The sequence below is a fragment of the Buteo buteo genome, chromosome 7, assembly GCF_964188355.1.
Source record: "Buteo buteo chromosome 7, bButBut1.hap1.1, whole genome shotgun sequence".
Classification (NCBI taxonomy): domain Eukaryota; kingdom Metazoa; phylum Chordata; class Aves; order Accipitriformes; family Accipitridae; genus Buteo; species Buteo buteo.
The window spans coordinates 44,908,700-44,922,774 of NC_134177.1; the positions used below are offsets into that span (position 1 = coordinate 44,908,700).

Genomic DNA, 14,075 nt, shown 5'->3' on the forward strand with positions numbered 1-14,075 from the left:
GAAAGAAATGGTCTTTAGACTGAAGAGCATAATGTTCTACTTTAGCCAGCCCACACCTATGTTCTTGTATCAAGAAGAAAGTCTTTCTTCAATTTATAGTCTAAGAGATTTTCTCAGTTTTAAACAAAGAATTAGAGAAATTAAGATTGAAGTGCTATAATTATAAACAAAATTAAGGAGACTGGATGAGAAGCATATTAGAAAAAAATGAATGGGGACAAAATCTGTTCCGATTCTTAGAAAAAAATTGTTCAGGTGGTTCCATGTCATATTTATCTCTACTGTAGTAGTTATTTTTTCTTTTCATTTTGTAGAGGGAGTATTTTCATCTTCTCATCTCAAATTTCTCAACCTTTGTCTTAACAGAATCCCAGTTACTTAATCAGTCTCTAGCAAATCAAATTGCCTCAAGTACCTCAGTTTACATTTGAGCCTTTTTGATTGCAAGGACCTATCAACTGATAACAGCGTCTCTGCTACCATTTCAGCCTTAAAATCTTTTTCTGAGGATGCCTTCTGCAGGAGCATAGTCTGTTTTCCGTTTAATGACTATTGTCCGCTCTAACTTCCAGTTACCTCTTTGACATCTTCAACTGTGCAGTCTCAGAGGTTGCTTAATTGCTGTTACATATACGGACTTCTTTATGAAGCAACAGTCTTGCTCTCTGTTTAAATTTTCATAGCAGACTCAGTGATCTTACCTCAGTGTAGCCATCATTTTTGCTGAAAATGTCAGTCCTGAAATCAGCTTATTCTGCCTCTTAGCTGTAATTCCTCATATTTTAAGGTTCGAAGTTCAAGTAATACTCCTGTATTTGGTTTTAATCTCTCTATGATCAAGTTGGTTTATAATAATTTCATAACACTCCTGTGTATTGCGGCATCTGATACTGTAAAATGAATTACAAAAGGAAGTGTTTAGTCTTCTTTTCTAGGAAACATGCATGCGTTGTTGCTATTTTATGTGTGCTAGTTCATATGGCTACATGTTCTGCTGGAGAACTTACCAGACTTTTAAAGCCTTGTGAAATATGTTTGCAGAGTTTTGGGTCTTTGCTGGGTGTTTCAACACAACCTGTGTTCTCAGGGGAAAAAAATTTAACTTCTGAAAAAAAAAAAAAAAAAAGAAAAAGAAAATGTCAATTTCTGTTGCTATGTATTGCATCAGACCACTGAGAAATCCAGTGTTTTCTAGTAGTTGGTGGTGTTTCTTTACTGCCAGCTTACTTCTATAAGCTGTTGTCTGAGTGTAATGAAGGTAAAACTGAGTGAAAAATTAAGTTTTCCATTGTTAGGATTAAAAACGCTGAAGTAAAATAAAATATTTGAGAGTGTTTGAGGTGATTATTGAATTTTCAAGTGCATGTCAGATCTGGGGTCGAGCTTTTCATTGTATGCCAGAAAACTATGTAGCTTACATGTATTTTTGAATCAGTAAGGTGTTTCAAACTGCATACTGTCCACAGGCTCAGTATACTTAACCGAATTTGGAAAGCTTATGTGACAGTTATGTTTGGACGTCTAGATAAAATTAAATTTTATTGTGGTTTTGTTATTTTCCAGTTAAATGTTGTAATAAGAAAAAGAGAAAGTAGTTGTGCTGTATTATGATGTCTGCAGCCCGGTATCTTTCAAATGACAGATACGGAGAACTGTCAGGAATTTAAGATAGTAGGAAGATAAACTGGTGAAGTAACCTGCTGGTGAACTAACCAGCCTCCCCCAGGTCTGGACAAATACTTTCTTTATAACATATCTGATGATTTCCCTTGTGATTTGAGACAGTATAGGAATCTCATACAACACATGCGAAAGTAAGGAAAATATAAGCGTTTGAGCACTTGGAAGTAACTGCAGCGAAGTATGAATATTTGGGGCCTTGCTGTTTTGTTTTTTTAAATTTAATAATTGCAGTCTAATCAGGTCAGTCTAAAGAATAAGAAATTTAGAGCAGAAGTATTCTTAACACAGCTGAATGTAAAACAATAAGGGCTGTTGTGACAGTTCCTTTTCTCTAAATGAAGGCTTGTTTATAATACTTTTACCTAGGATAATGGTTTCCTTTGGGGACAACAAGTAACTGAAATACTGTTTAGTAAACCTAGGCAGACACTGTTAGCAGAGTACAGTGAAAGAGTGAAAGGTTTTAAAATTTCTTCTACTGTAAAATGGAAACTAATTTGTGAAACTTGCTGGCACGATTATGAATTTCTCACCTGGCTCCGGGGCTCCGGCTGGCTCGCCACGCGCCCTCTCCTGGCTCAAGCTTCAGACCTTCCTACCAAGCCTTACCTCCTCTCAGAGTGTACTGCTTCCCATCTTGAATAATATGTCAGAGACATGAAAAATTGCAGTGATAAAAATAGTGAAAGTTATTAACATTGATTTAGAAACAGACAGCGAACATTTTATTGCAAAGCACCAGTGACTCCATTTAAATTTGCTTAATGAGCCAAGCTATCAGGGAAACAAAGGAATTCTAATTTTTCATTTGTAAATAACATTTATTTTGGTATGCAGATGACTTTAATTGTATTTCTCAGCACATAATTAGAAATGAAATTTTAAAGTTACAGGAAGTTGCACACACTTACTGCTTTTAATCAAATTTTGTTCCATTTCACTTAAATCATAAATATGAATAATTTCATTTGAAAGCTACCAAAATAACTTAAGTTTCTTTGGGACCTTTGTTCCCAAAAACTAGTTTCAGGTATACGAGTCTCTTCTACATCTGAGTACTGACCAGCTAGCAGTAGTTTGGATTTTCTCAGTTTCGTTGTATGATCGGGTACCTTTTGGGTTTGTTTGGGTTGTTTTTTTTTTTTTTTTAAAACATCATATTGAATAGCACTGTAGTGGAGCATGTAAATCAAAGATAAATCCTGTCAGGGACTACTGCTAACACTAAAGTTCTCTGTAGGGGAATATTCCCCCAAATCATTATACATGCTTAATAATTACAAATTAAACACCTAATCTTTTCCAAATGTAATTCAATAATCAACAATTCTCTGCCACTGGAGGCTGTCATTTTGTTGCCTACCCTAGCTGGTTTGCACTCTTGTAGGTATCAGAATGGAACTGACTCCATCCTACCTGCAAAGTACAGCTTTCTGTGGCTTAGTTTGGCAGACAGACAGACAGGAACATGAGATATGGAAAGGTCTCCTGTCCCTCCAAGCGCAGACCCTGGGGGGTCACTGTATCATTCCTTTCGTAAGATATTGAGGCTTTTTTTTTTTTTTTTTTTTTTTTTCTCCATTGGGGAAAACTATTCCAGTACATCTTCTACATGTGGGCAGTTTGTCTTAATTTTCTGTCAACATTGTCTTTGGTTTCAGACACTCTGCTCTCCTCCCTTCTTACCATTCAGCCTAAATGCAAGTGACTGTTAAGTTTCTTCTTGACCTTTTTGTCAAAGTAAAATGAGCCCAGTGCAGGTCTGTTTCAGACCAGGTGCTCCATCCCCTGTTCCATCTCAGCCTTGGGTGATACATGTTGCTGTCATACTGATGCCAGATGACACCTCATTAGTTTCCTTCATTTGGCTGGAAATAATTCTTTTGCTGCAACATAGGTGGTGGTTCCTTTTTTATGACTTGAGTCATTTTGTTGTGTCTCAGTGTCATGTGATGGGCTTATATGCTCAGGTTTTCAGTGCTTTTCCATGGGGAGAATACTCCCATTTATCAGCGGGGTTACTGGTTTCAAACTGACAGACCACGTAATTTGTACTTCTTTGTTATCTGGTTCTCACTGAGTTCTTACTATAATAGCATCCTAATTCTCTTCTGAATTGAAGAGACTCTTTCCTGTCATCAGAAAAATTCATCAAAGTGTTCCTGCTTTTTCTGACAGCTCTTACATACCGAGATGCAGTAAGACAGTGTGTAATCAGTATAATAATTATATTTTAGAACATACAGTTATCGCTAATTTAACATAATAAATGAGAGAAGCCCTGCATAACCAGACAGCGTGGTTGAAATGGAAGAGTGAGTTTTTGAAACAGCTTAAAATTGAAACTGAATGTTGTGGAAGTAAACACTCCTGTCAGAGATGGGTTTATAAACCTGTAGGGCTTTGTGTTAAGATGAAGATGTGAGTCTGTAAAAGGAAAGTGAAATGAAGTGATCACTTAACTTTGCTCACATTAAAAGGCTGTCTGGATGTTAAATACATGTTCTGTAGCTTGCCCACTTCAGTTGTGGTACCCATTCTTGAAACACCATCTCTTAATGATGTATGGAAGGTCACTAGGAGTCAGTTGTGAAGATTTTGGATTTATTAAAGGTACCTTCAAGAGCGAATTTCATTCTGTACTATTTTCTTCCAAGTGTGTGAACGCTTGTGCTTTGAGAGGAACTGTAGTGTTTAATATCTCTTCTGTATGGGTTCCCATCTTAAGGCGGTGATACACTATATTCTCCTAGATAAACGCCTGGGTAGTTGTGTCTGACAGACACAAGGATCTTGGTTCAAGTCATAATATTTCCTTCTCTGTATGTCCATTTTTCAGTTGAGGGGAGGGGGGAAGATGAAAGTATTACAGCAGATGAGCCCAATAAGAAAAAGCCTCAGTGTCACTTAATCTGCATCTTGCCACTTCGTTATCCTCTTAGTTCCCGGGCTATTTTATGTCTTGCAAAGCAGCTCTCTGTGCCCAGGTGCCAGAATCTTCTGTGTGTTAATTTGAAAGCGACAAACAAGTGTGTTTAGTCAGAAATACTGTTTGGTGTTCAGTCATTCGGTCTCTGGTTCTGACTCAGCCGTTGCGCAATGAAGAGCTCGCTCTGTGACTGGGGACTGGGGTTTGTGCGGAGGATATCATGGTAAACAGTAAAACAAACCAAGTTTCAGTTAAAATGTTGGGAATATGGTATGCTTCTACTGCTGTGAACCGGAGAGGATTGTACCAATAGGTGGGTAAAAGTTAAAGTTTTAAAATATATTTAAATACTTAGTCAATTTTGGTTGTATAAAGAATTGTAATAAATAGTGCCTGAAATGAAAACATGTTTTTAAATTTTTTTTTCAGACAGAAGATTATTCATGGCTTGCTACCAATGCAGTATTTAAGAAGGGCATACATTTCATGGAAATGGCATTAAAATGAAGGATGCTTTTTTTTTTAGTGTTTATCACTGTCATGCAATCTGACTGTCAGTCACAGTGTGGCAGCTGGTTTTAAATTAACTCATTTTTAGCAGATTTACAGTTTCTCAGGTGCATATTTTTGCTGAAAATGTTTACCCGTTCTTCCTTTACGATATGAAGACTCTGGCTTGAGGTGTACTTGACATTATCATTCTTCTGGTTATACTTGTCTAATTCTTAGAGAATTGAACTAAGAAACACTATTCATAGTTTTACAGATCTGAAAGTTTTTCATTGTTTTAATGGACAAGTGATGAGGGGGACATAAAATAGCATACGGTAGTAAACTGGTAGCATATGATTAAATTTCACAATTGCAATATATCTCCATGTGACCTCAAATAATTGTATCAAGTATTTAATTGACAAAAATGAATACTTACTTGGCCTCGAAAGCCAGTCTGTTCTGATGTTTTGGACTATGCTGTCTATATAAGATACATTTTTAAAAATAATCATAAGTTATTTAAAATTTGACCTACTGAATGAAAGCCCAGTTCACACATCCTGATGTGATTTGAACAGGCATTAGGAAAAAAATTTTATACTTTGAGAAGGCAAAATCCTTTATCTATATAAAACCTCTTTAGAATATGGCGTTTTTTTCATACACATTAGTATGTTTTGGATAATAAGCGCAGTCTCCTTTTATCATGCTTCATTTAAACTTCATTAACAAATATGATTATATGTGTATATCGTAAATTGCAAGAGATTTCTTTTAGTTTACGTTTATGGAGGAATAGATGGTGCATTACGTATCCTGAGACTGATTTACAAGATTATGTGCAAAAAATCACTCTGGAGAAATCAAATTATGTAACAGCTGGCTTTTCAACTGCAGAGTTAAACTTTCACATGTGCTGTAATCCAATGAATCTTCCCGTATTTTATAGAAGTGAAACTATTGCAGTGGGCTACAATTCCTTGTTACTGTGAATGAAAAATATTCCTTTGTCACATTTTTACTTATATTCAACCTAAGTTGTGTAAGTCTAGTCAATACAAAGAATGTTACTTACTACTACATCAGTTTTACTTTTGAAAATGTTTGGCTCTTCTGCGGAAGGTCAATGCACTGGACCTGCCTTGGCTATAATATCAACGTAGCACTTATGCTAATACTTACCAGCTATTCTTTTGAAGATGATTGTTTGAAAATTCTTTGTCTTTTAAATGACCACGTAATTTCAACCACTGCTTGACAGAAATGAAGATAAGATGCTTTCTGATAACCTTTCTTTTCTGAGTTTAAAATATAAAGCAGTAAAGTTAGCACTGTAGAAACCATCTGTGAAGTACAGTTTTAAAAATTGAATATAACAAGCTTCTACCATAGATATTTGAGAAAAGTTCTCTGACAAAATAAAACAATCTTTCGGGTTTTAATTCCTATAGATAAATAATGCACCTGCCAGTGAAAGCAGGTTTCTGCAGATTTACTCTTCAGTAAAGACAATGTGAGCTTCCTTATGTTTTTTGAATAATCTTAGTGTTGCATCATTTCAAGAATGAAGTGCAGCTAGTACATTTGTTATTCTTCCTAGTCACAAAGGTAGATTAAAAGGAAACAAAGTGATTTACATGCTCATGTTCAAGAGAGTTAGCATAATGCTTTTGTATTTGCTAATGAGAGCAATAATGTGTATGTGCAGTTCTTCTAAATGACAGTACAAACTTGCCCTTTATGTGCAGTTCTTTAGCTAGTATAATAGTACTGTGATTCTCTTCATGTACATAAGGTTCTGTCTCATGAAGTGGCTTTTACCTTGCTTTTATTCTTTTACTTTTTTTTTTTTTTTAATTTCTGTTCTTGAAACTCCATGAATATACTTTTTCTTCTATTTCCTGCAGAATACTGGTACTCTAGTCCTAATGCCATGTGTTGTGAGCTTACTCTTATCAGTATTGTAGCACCCTGATACCTGTAGAGGGAACAAGACTGAGAAAGTGTATTTTATTTGGTAGATTCTCTCTCATCTGTTGATACACTGACTGTTGTGGGGCAGGTATGTTGTTAAATCATCAAGAAATCCCTGTATTTCCTGGAACGTACCAGATGCTGTTCTACATCGCTTGACTGTTTTGCTGAGGATCATGAAGTTGCTTACATCTGTGGCAGTGCTAAGCACCCACGATATTTCTATATGCTGATCTTCAAAGGAATAACTACTCTATTTATCTTTCTTGATTTCTGGTAGAATAACATTCCTTTTATATGTTTAGATTATTGCTTCTTCATGTGTTGGGGAGAGACCTCTTAGTAGGGCCTTAGTATGGTTTTGGACAAAAAGAGAGTAGATTCAGACAAGATGTAAAGGAGAAATTTTTTACGATGAGGGAGGTGAAACACTGGCCCAGGTTGCCCAGAGAGGTGGTAGATGCCCCATCCCTGGAAACATTCCAGGTCAGGTTGGACGGGGCTCTGAGCAACTGGATCTAGTTGAAGATGTCCCTGCTCCTTGCAGGGGGGTTGGAGTAGCTGACCTTGAAAGGTCCCTTCCACCCCAAACCATTCTGTGATTGCAACACAAGAGCCAGGAGATGGTAAGCCAGATAAGGGAATTTGATCTGTCTAGGAAGGAGGGGGAGAGGAGAAAGGAAATCAGTTTAGTTTTTCTTCTGGATCAGTTCTCTTATCTCACTTACTATGTAAATGCACAATAGCTGATAATGATACAAGTGAGGATGCTGCAGCACGTGCCTGGGGTTAAGGGGGAAGGTAAACTTTCTCTGTTCAGCCTGAAGTTATGTTAGCTTAGCGTGACCCTAGAACTGCAGCTTTGGTGTGGGTGTTCTGCATGCTAGTACATGGTTTGTCTAGTGATTATACTGAATGTACAGAGGAAAAGGAGGGCATGTTTTCACTGATGTTACTTTTCTAGTTAGACTGTCTAAAAATATTTTACAGGAAGATGCAAACCCTTTCCACTCCTCCACCTCTACTTCAGATCCTAATTTTTGTTCAAAATTTTCCAAGCTTTCTGCTGATGGGGGTAAGGTGTTGCGTAGTTTTCGATGCATTAGATGATGTGCCTGCTGGGTAGTTACAACTCGATCATGCTTATTGTAGGTTATCTACTATAAGTTACTATTCTGATTAAATTACTACTCCTAATGACAGAAATAGGAAAAGAAATCAATAAAATTTCAATTTGATATGTAACTTTTTGTGAGTCTCTTCTGTTCTTAAGCCTTACAGGATTATTATTGTTTCTGTAGACTAAACCAGGCCAAATAGCTCAAGTTAAACCTATTAGAAAGCTGGCATGGATTTAAAGACTCAGAACCATCTGGGAATGGGATCACGCGTAGTGGTTCTTAATATAGACAGCTTTGTCATTACATATCTATTTGAGAACCAATTAATTTGCACTGACCTAAAGCAGTGTTGTGACACACTTGCATATGTAAAAAGGTTAAAAGTATTGTTGAGCAGAAACTTAATATTTTTTTATATATATATATTTAATTTCAAGGATAAAATGTAAGGAGACTGGCAGTTGTATATAATGTTTTGAAAGAAAACACAAGTTCTTCCTCTGGCTATTTTTATTCACCTTTGCCTAGTACCTTGTTTTACTCATTGTTGGGTTTGGGGTTTTGGTTTTTTCCCCTTCTTTAAATTAGCTTGTAAGTTCCTCTGTATAAAGTCTCTTCTAGGTTTGTATGATCACTCCCCAATGTTGTCTGGGTTTCTAAGTGCATCTATAGTATAAATTATAAAGTGAAACAAACTATTTTGTATTTGGGAAAAATTAATGCTGAGATACAGTGTTTAAATGTCACATTAAAATTTAGCCTTATTACCATATAAGAAGGCAAAAAATTTCAAATAGGAATTTTTCGAGAGCAGCCAAGTACTAAATAATTTTTTTTTTCCCATAAAAGTTCTGGGATTTTTTTTTAAATGCTACTTTGCGTCCTTTTAGAGGTTTTAAATACTGGATACCTTGAGAAAATAAAATAGCGCACATACAATCTACCTGTTCAATTCACCAAGAGGAAATATGTGAAAATTAAGAAACTGCTGGAGCCTTTAACAGTGGGAAAAGTTCACTTCTGTATTTCTAAACACTTGTGATGATATGTTATTGATGTTGAACTAGATGGTGAATAGGTAAGATGATTCTGTAGATAAAGAAGGTAAAATTGCACCTTTGTCTTTCTACTGCTCGTATTCTTAATTTTTATATTCAGGAGTCAGGCACAAAGAAATCAACGTCATTTCTCTTTGTGACAAAATAATGCTGCATTTTTATTTGGTGCTGAATTCTAACATGGTCTAGATGTCACCAAAAATTTCTTTTATTTTTGTTGATTATACAGTGGAAGAATCCGACATCATCGATCTCGAAAAACGATACTGGCTGCTAAAAGCTCAATCAAGAACTGGACGTTTTGATTTAGAAACATTTGCCCCTTTAGTTTCCCCTCCTATTCATCCATCTCTGAGTGAAGGTATGGAACTTTGATCAAACGTGCAAGGAAATGATTTTGCTGTGGTGTTCAGTATCTGATTGTCTACTGACATACGAATTTTATGGCTTTAAAAGTGGGCCTATTTTAAAAATGTATTTTAAGCTTAAATTACAGAGATCATTCCACTGAGTTATGAATGTTTGAAAATGAGAAAAGATGCCTGAGAAATCTCTATTTGTTGGGAAATCTGGAATGACAAAGGAAGCGATTCTTCCATGTGTTGCTTTCATATTAGTTATCAGGAAATACATCAAACTTTGTGTATAATTTGCTCTGTAGTTCCTTAAAATTTTTCATTGGGCTCCTTAAGATTCTGTAATGACAAAATATACTGCTGTCCCTGAACGAGATAAAACAGAAGACCATTTTTAAACTGACAAGTGTGAGTTTCGTCTATTAAATGACAATTCAGCATGCAAGTCAGAAGTTGTGTTATGCAGTCAATGAGACAGTCTTCCCTAATAGCGTAAGTTGAGGAAGACTTTGTTCAGAAGACTTGGTCAGGAGATTTGTATGTTGCAATGCAGACATATTAATAACCAAGCTGGTCTTTCAGGTTGAAGCCACTCTGGTAATAACTGGAGGTTGCAGTTGTCTAATTGCCATTTACTGCATAACACGAGGACATTAAGTAACATTCTACTTACATGCTAGTTTTTGTCTGCAGTCCTAGAGTGAGAATTTTTTATCACTAAGTAGTCATCTTTACTGACAAGTGGCAGCAGTAAGTAGAAAATGGGAAATTCATCTGCAGGGGATGCAAGCTGTTAAAACACCAGAACTTATGTTCAATTCAATAGGGATATATGCCCACATCCTTTTGCTCATAAGTGAGTTTTCTCTACTTAGTAATATAAATTTACACAGCTGCTATGGGGAAACTTGAATGATTTCTGGTCGTTCTGTATGTCTTCTGTGAATAGTGCAACTGAGTCATTGTCACTAAAAAAAAAAGTTTTGTGGGATAAAAAAAGAAGTTATATGTGCTGAATGAATAGAACTCTTAAATCCTTCAAAGGCCAGTTAACTAAAACTCCTAATTCACTTAGGGCCAAATTTGCAATGGTATTCAGTGATTTTCATAGGAGTTTCTATCAGGCACTTTGGAAGAGTCAAAGCATTTGGCATCGGAGTACCTTTACTGGTTTGGTCCTTTAGCTTTTGTGAAAAAGCTGGTCCTGATCATACTGGTTTAGATGTACACACTATAAATCAGTCATTACAAGGAAGGCATGAGAATAAGGCTCCTGTTCAGAATTCTTGATTCCCTCCCCACTCCACCCCTGGCTTTGTCTAGCCACACATAAGTGATCTAATTCACCTTTACAGTGGTCTTAGCAGTGCTTAATTATCTTTATTACACTTAGTGAGAATTAGTTATGATCATAAGTATTTGTACTTCTCCTTGCAAATGTTAACCATTAACCCTTCATATAAATGCTAAGTATCATTGTCAGCTGTTTCAGCCAGATGCTGTAACAGGAGATGCTTTTGTGGTTTGCAGGTTTGTTTAATGCTTTTGATGAAAACCGAGACAATCACATAGATTTTAAAGAAATTTCCTGTGGGCTCTCAGCATGTTGCAGGGGACCCTTGGCAGAAAGACAGAAGTGTAAGTATGTGAAATGTTAACTATTAATTTTAGAGAAGTTTTTCAGTTTGAGCAATGAAGTTTAGTTGTTTCCACCATTTTAGAAATTTTTTCCACTGGACAAGTGTGTGTCTGTGAAAGGTGACAGACTTTAGAAGTTAAAAAATTAAAGGAATTTTAAATATCAGGGCTTCCTTTTATAAAGGATGATTAAACCTAATTCTGTATATTTTATAACATCCTTAGCTTCATATAAATTATCAACCTCTTTGGGGTAAAAAAATATATTTCGGAAGTTATTTTGCAGTGTTCTGCATTATGATGCAGAAGTTTGTATCTCAATAAAAAAAGTGCAAACACTTATCTATTCATTATATATAATATAAAATGAATGTCCTATTTGATTGTCTTGTGGTAAATAGCATGTTCTGGCTTGTTTACTGTCCAGTTTTCAGCTGGCTCCTTGAAAGGTTCTTGTGTTTTGAAATACCTTTGTTCCATACTTTTCCAAAGCCATATTGCTGCAACTTAAAAGCTATCATTCACTGGAAATTTCTGGATGCACATATGTTCCCTGCTCTGTCACATCAGAAAACACAGCAGAGAATTACAGGAATCTAGATTTCAGTTTATTAAACACAGCTGCTCCATTTCCTCACTACCACACATGCATCCTGCCTCATCAAAACTGTCAGCACTAAATCATGTTCTTGTGACTCTGCAAACTTACATTCTGCAAGAAAAAAAAAAAAAGTTGTTGAGTAGTTCTAACATAGAAAAGTATTTTCCTTTTTTCTCAGTTTGCTTCAAGGTTTTTGACATTGACCGGGATGGCGTGTTGTCTCGCACTGAACTTAAAGAAATGGTGGTTGCACTTTTAGAGGTCTGGAAAGATAACCGTATTGATAAAATACCTGTAAGTTATATTTGGATTTTTATTCATTTGCTTCTGTTTCTTGAAGTCATCCTTCAAAAGTAGGAATGTGAATGTTGTTTGAACATGGTTTCAGTGAATACAGGCTTCCTTGAGCTACCTTTGCTGAGGAGTATTGATAACTGGATGTAACTTACCTTGCATAACTTTGACCTGCCATTAACCAAAGTAGAATGATTTGACTATAACGTATACTGTTTCACATAAAGAAACCTTAGGTACAAAAGTGCAACTGTCCGGAAGCACTCAGTTGTGAATTACTTAGAGGTATCATCAACATTTCTTATACTTTTATTCTGAACACATGCAGCTCCAAAGAGTGCTGTGAGAATTTAACTGTTTTCTAATCCTTTTGTTAAGGAATTGGACATGAGTTTGTCTGAAATTGTAGAAGATATTTTGAATATGCATGATACCACAAAGGTAGGAATTTGCTGTTCTTCCCTTGTCATTTTTATACACTAGTATCTTCAGTTTATTTATAAGAAAGAAAGTAAAATCTTGTGCTTTCTTTAAAGCAGAGATGTGTCAATAAAAGAATTGCTTTCAAGAAATGTCAGTTTTCTATTAAAATTTTCCACATTGTTTTGTGAGAGAAAGAACATGTTTGAATTTTATAAGCCATTTTTATATATGAAACTAAACCAAACATACGTAACCAGATTAAATTAATTTGAAGCATATAGTGTGTGCAAGGCTTTGCTATGCATAATTAATACCAGTTTTAAATCTGATGCTTGACTTTTGTTCTGGATAAACTGTTCTTTTGTTTCATGTTTAAAATGATCTTAGGAAAAAAGGGGTAATGCATTAGTGTATCTTACATTTTATCCTCTGTAAAGATGCATTACCCTTCTATGCTGGAACAGGACTGTATTAATTCAATAGTAACTCATGCATTATCATTATAAAACTACTTTGTTTGCAATAATATTATATACAACCAGTGAACTATGTACAGTGATATTGTTTCAGAGCTAAGTATCTGTGAAACCATGGAGACATCTGTCATGACTGTTGTGACACACGGCAAAAAGTCTTAGTAGTTTATATGATGCTTTATAGTTAGCTGTGTGTAAATCTTTAATTATGTTGTTGCTTTTTCCAGATAGGCACTATCATCTGCAAACAATATAGGGGAAGTTGTTTCCATTATTTCATCCTTTGCTTTACTAATCGGGAATAGTGTCTGGAACCTATAAATAATTTAAGAAAAACTATAAAGAATGTCTAGAAATGCTTAATTACTTGTTTGAATAGTTGTCTTGCCTGCTTGTACTCCAACAAAGTGGTGGGCAAATAGTTTATTATAATTCTTTCATTACCAAAGCAGTAGAAAATACAGCTTCAGTGAGCTCTTTCTTTCATCCTTTGAGGTTTTTATTGTTTGCTTTTTTAAATAGGGTAGTTTATAAGCAAGTGCATAGCAGTGTCATTTCCACAAAGAGTTAAAAAAGACTAAGTCTTCAGAATATCTTTCATAGTTGCACCATGAATGTAGTGCAGGAAAGAGCTGATTGTGCAGTAATTACATAAATTACTTAACCTCTTTTCATATGTTAGCTTTGACCTGTGTGAACTCTGGAGAAAATGGTCTGTAAGAAGAGGCAGAGTAGCTGCCACTTGTGTAAAATTGGCTATGAATTATACTACAGTATAAAAAATTCAGGTTGATCCTATCACTGAATTGTTGAAAATCAGAAGGTCCTCTGACATTGTTCAGTGTTATGCTACTGTCACTTTTCAAGTGATTAAGAATTAATAGTGCTTGTGTAGTAAGATAAGATCGTAAGGACGTGATGATCCAAAATAGTTTTTCCCAGCCCACAGAGGAAGGTGGTAGATTTCTGAATGGATGCAAGTATCTACATGCGCAGAGCTTATCCGGACGATCGAAGTCTTAGATTG

General features: G+C 35.6%; 1 protein-coding gene across 5 annotated transcripts in view; it reads left to right on the forward strand.

Moving 5' to 3' along the window:
• Positions 1-14,075, forward strand: part of USP32 (ubiquitin specific peptidase 32) — an 81,114-nt gene that overhangs the window by 36,389 nt on the left and 30,650 nt on the right. For all 5 annotated transcript variants that reach the window (XM_075032968.1, XM_075032969.1, XM_075032970.1 and 2 more), the window contains exons 6-9: positions 9,490-9,621; positions 11,147-11,254; positions 12,034-12,149; positions 12,528-12,590. In XM_075032968.1, the coding sequence (XP_074889069.1) occupies positions 9,490-9,621; positions 11,147-11,254; positions 12,034-12,149; positions 12,528-12,590 (419 nt within the window). The remainder of the gene's footprint in view (positions 1-9,489; positions 9,622-11,146; positions 11,255-12,033; positions 12,150-12,527; positions 12,591-14,075) is intronic.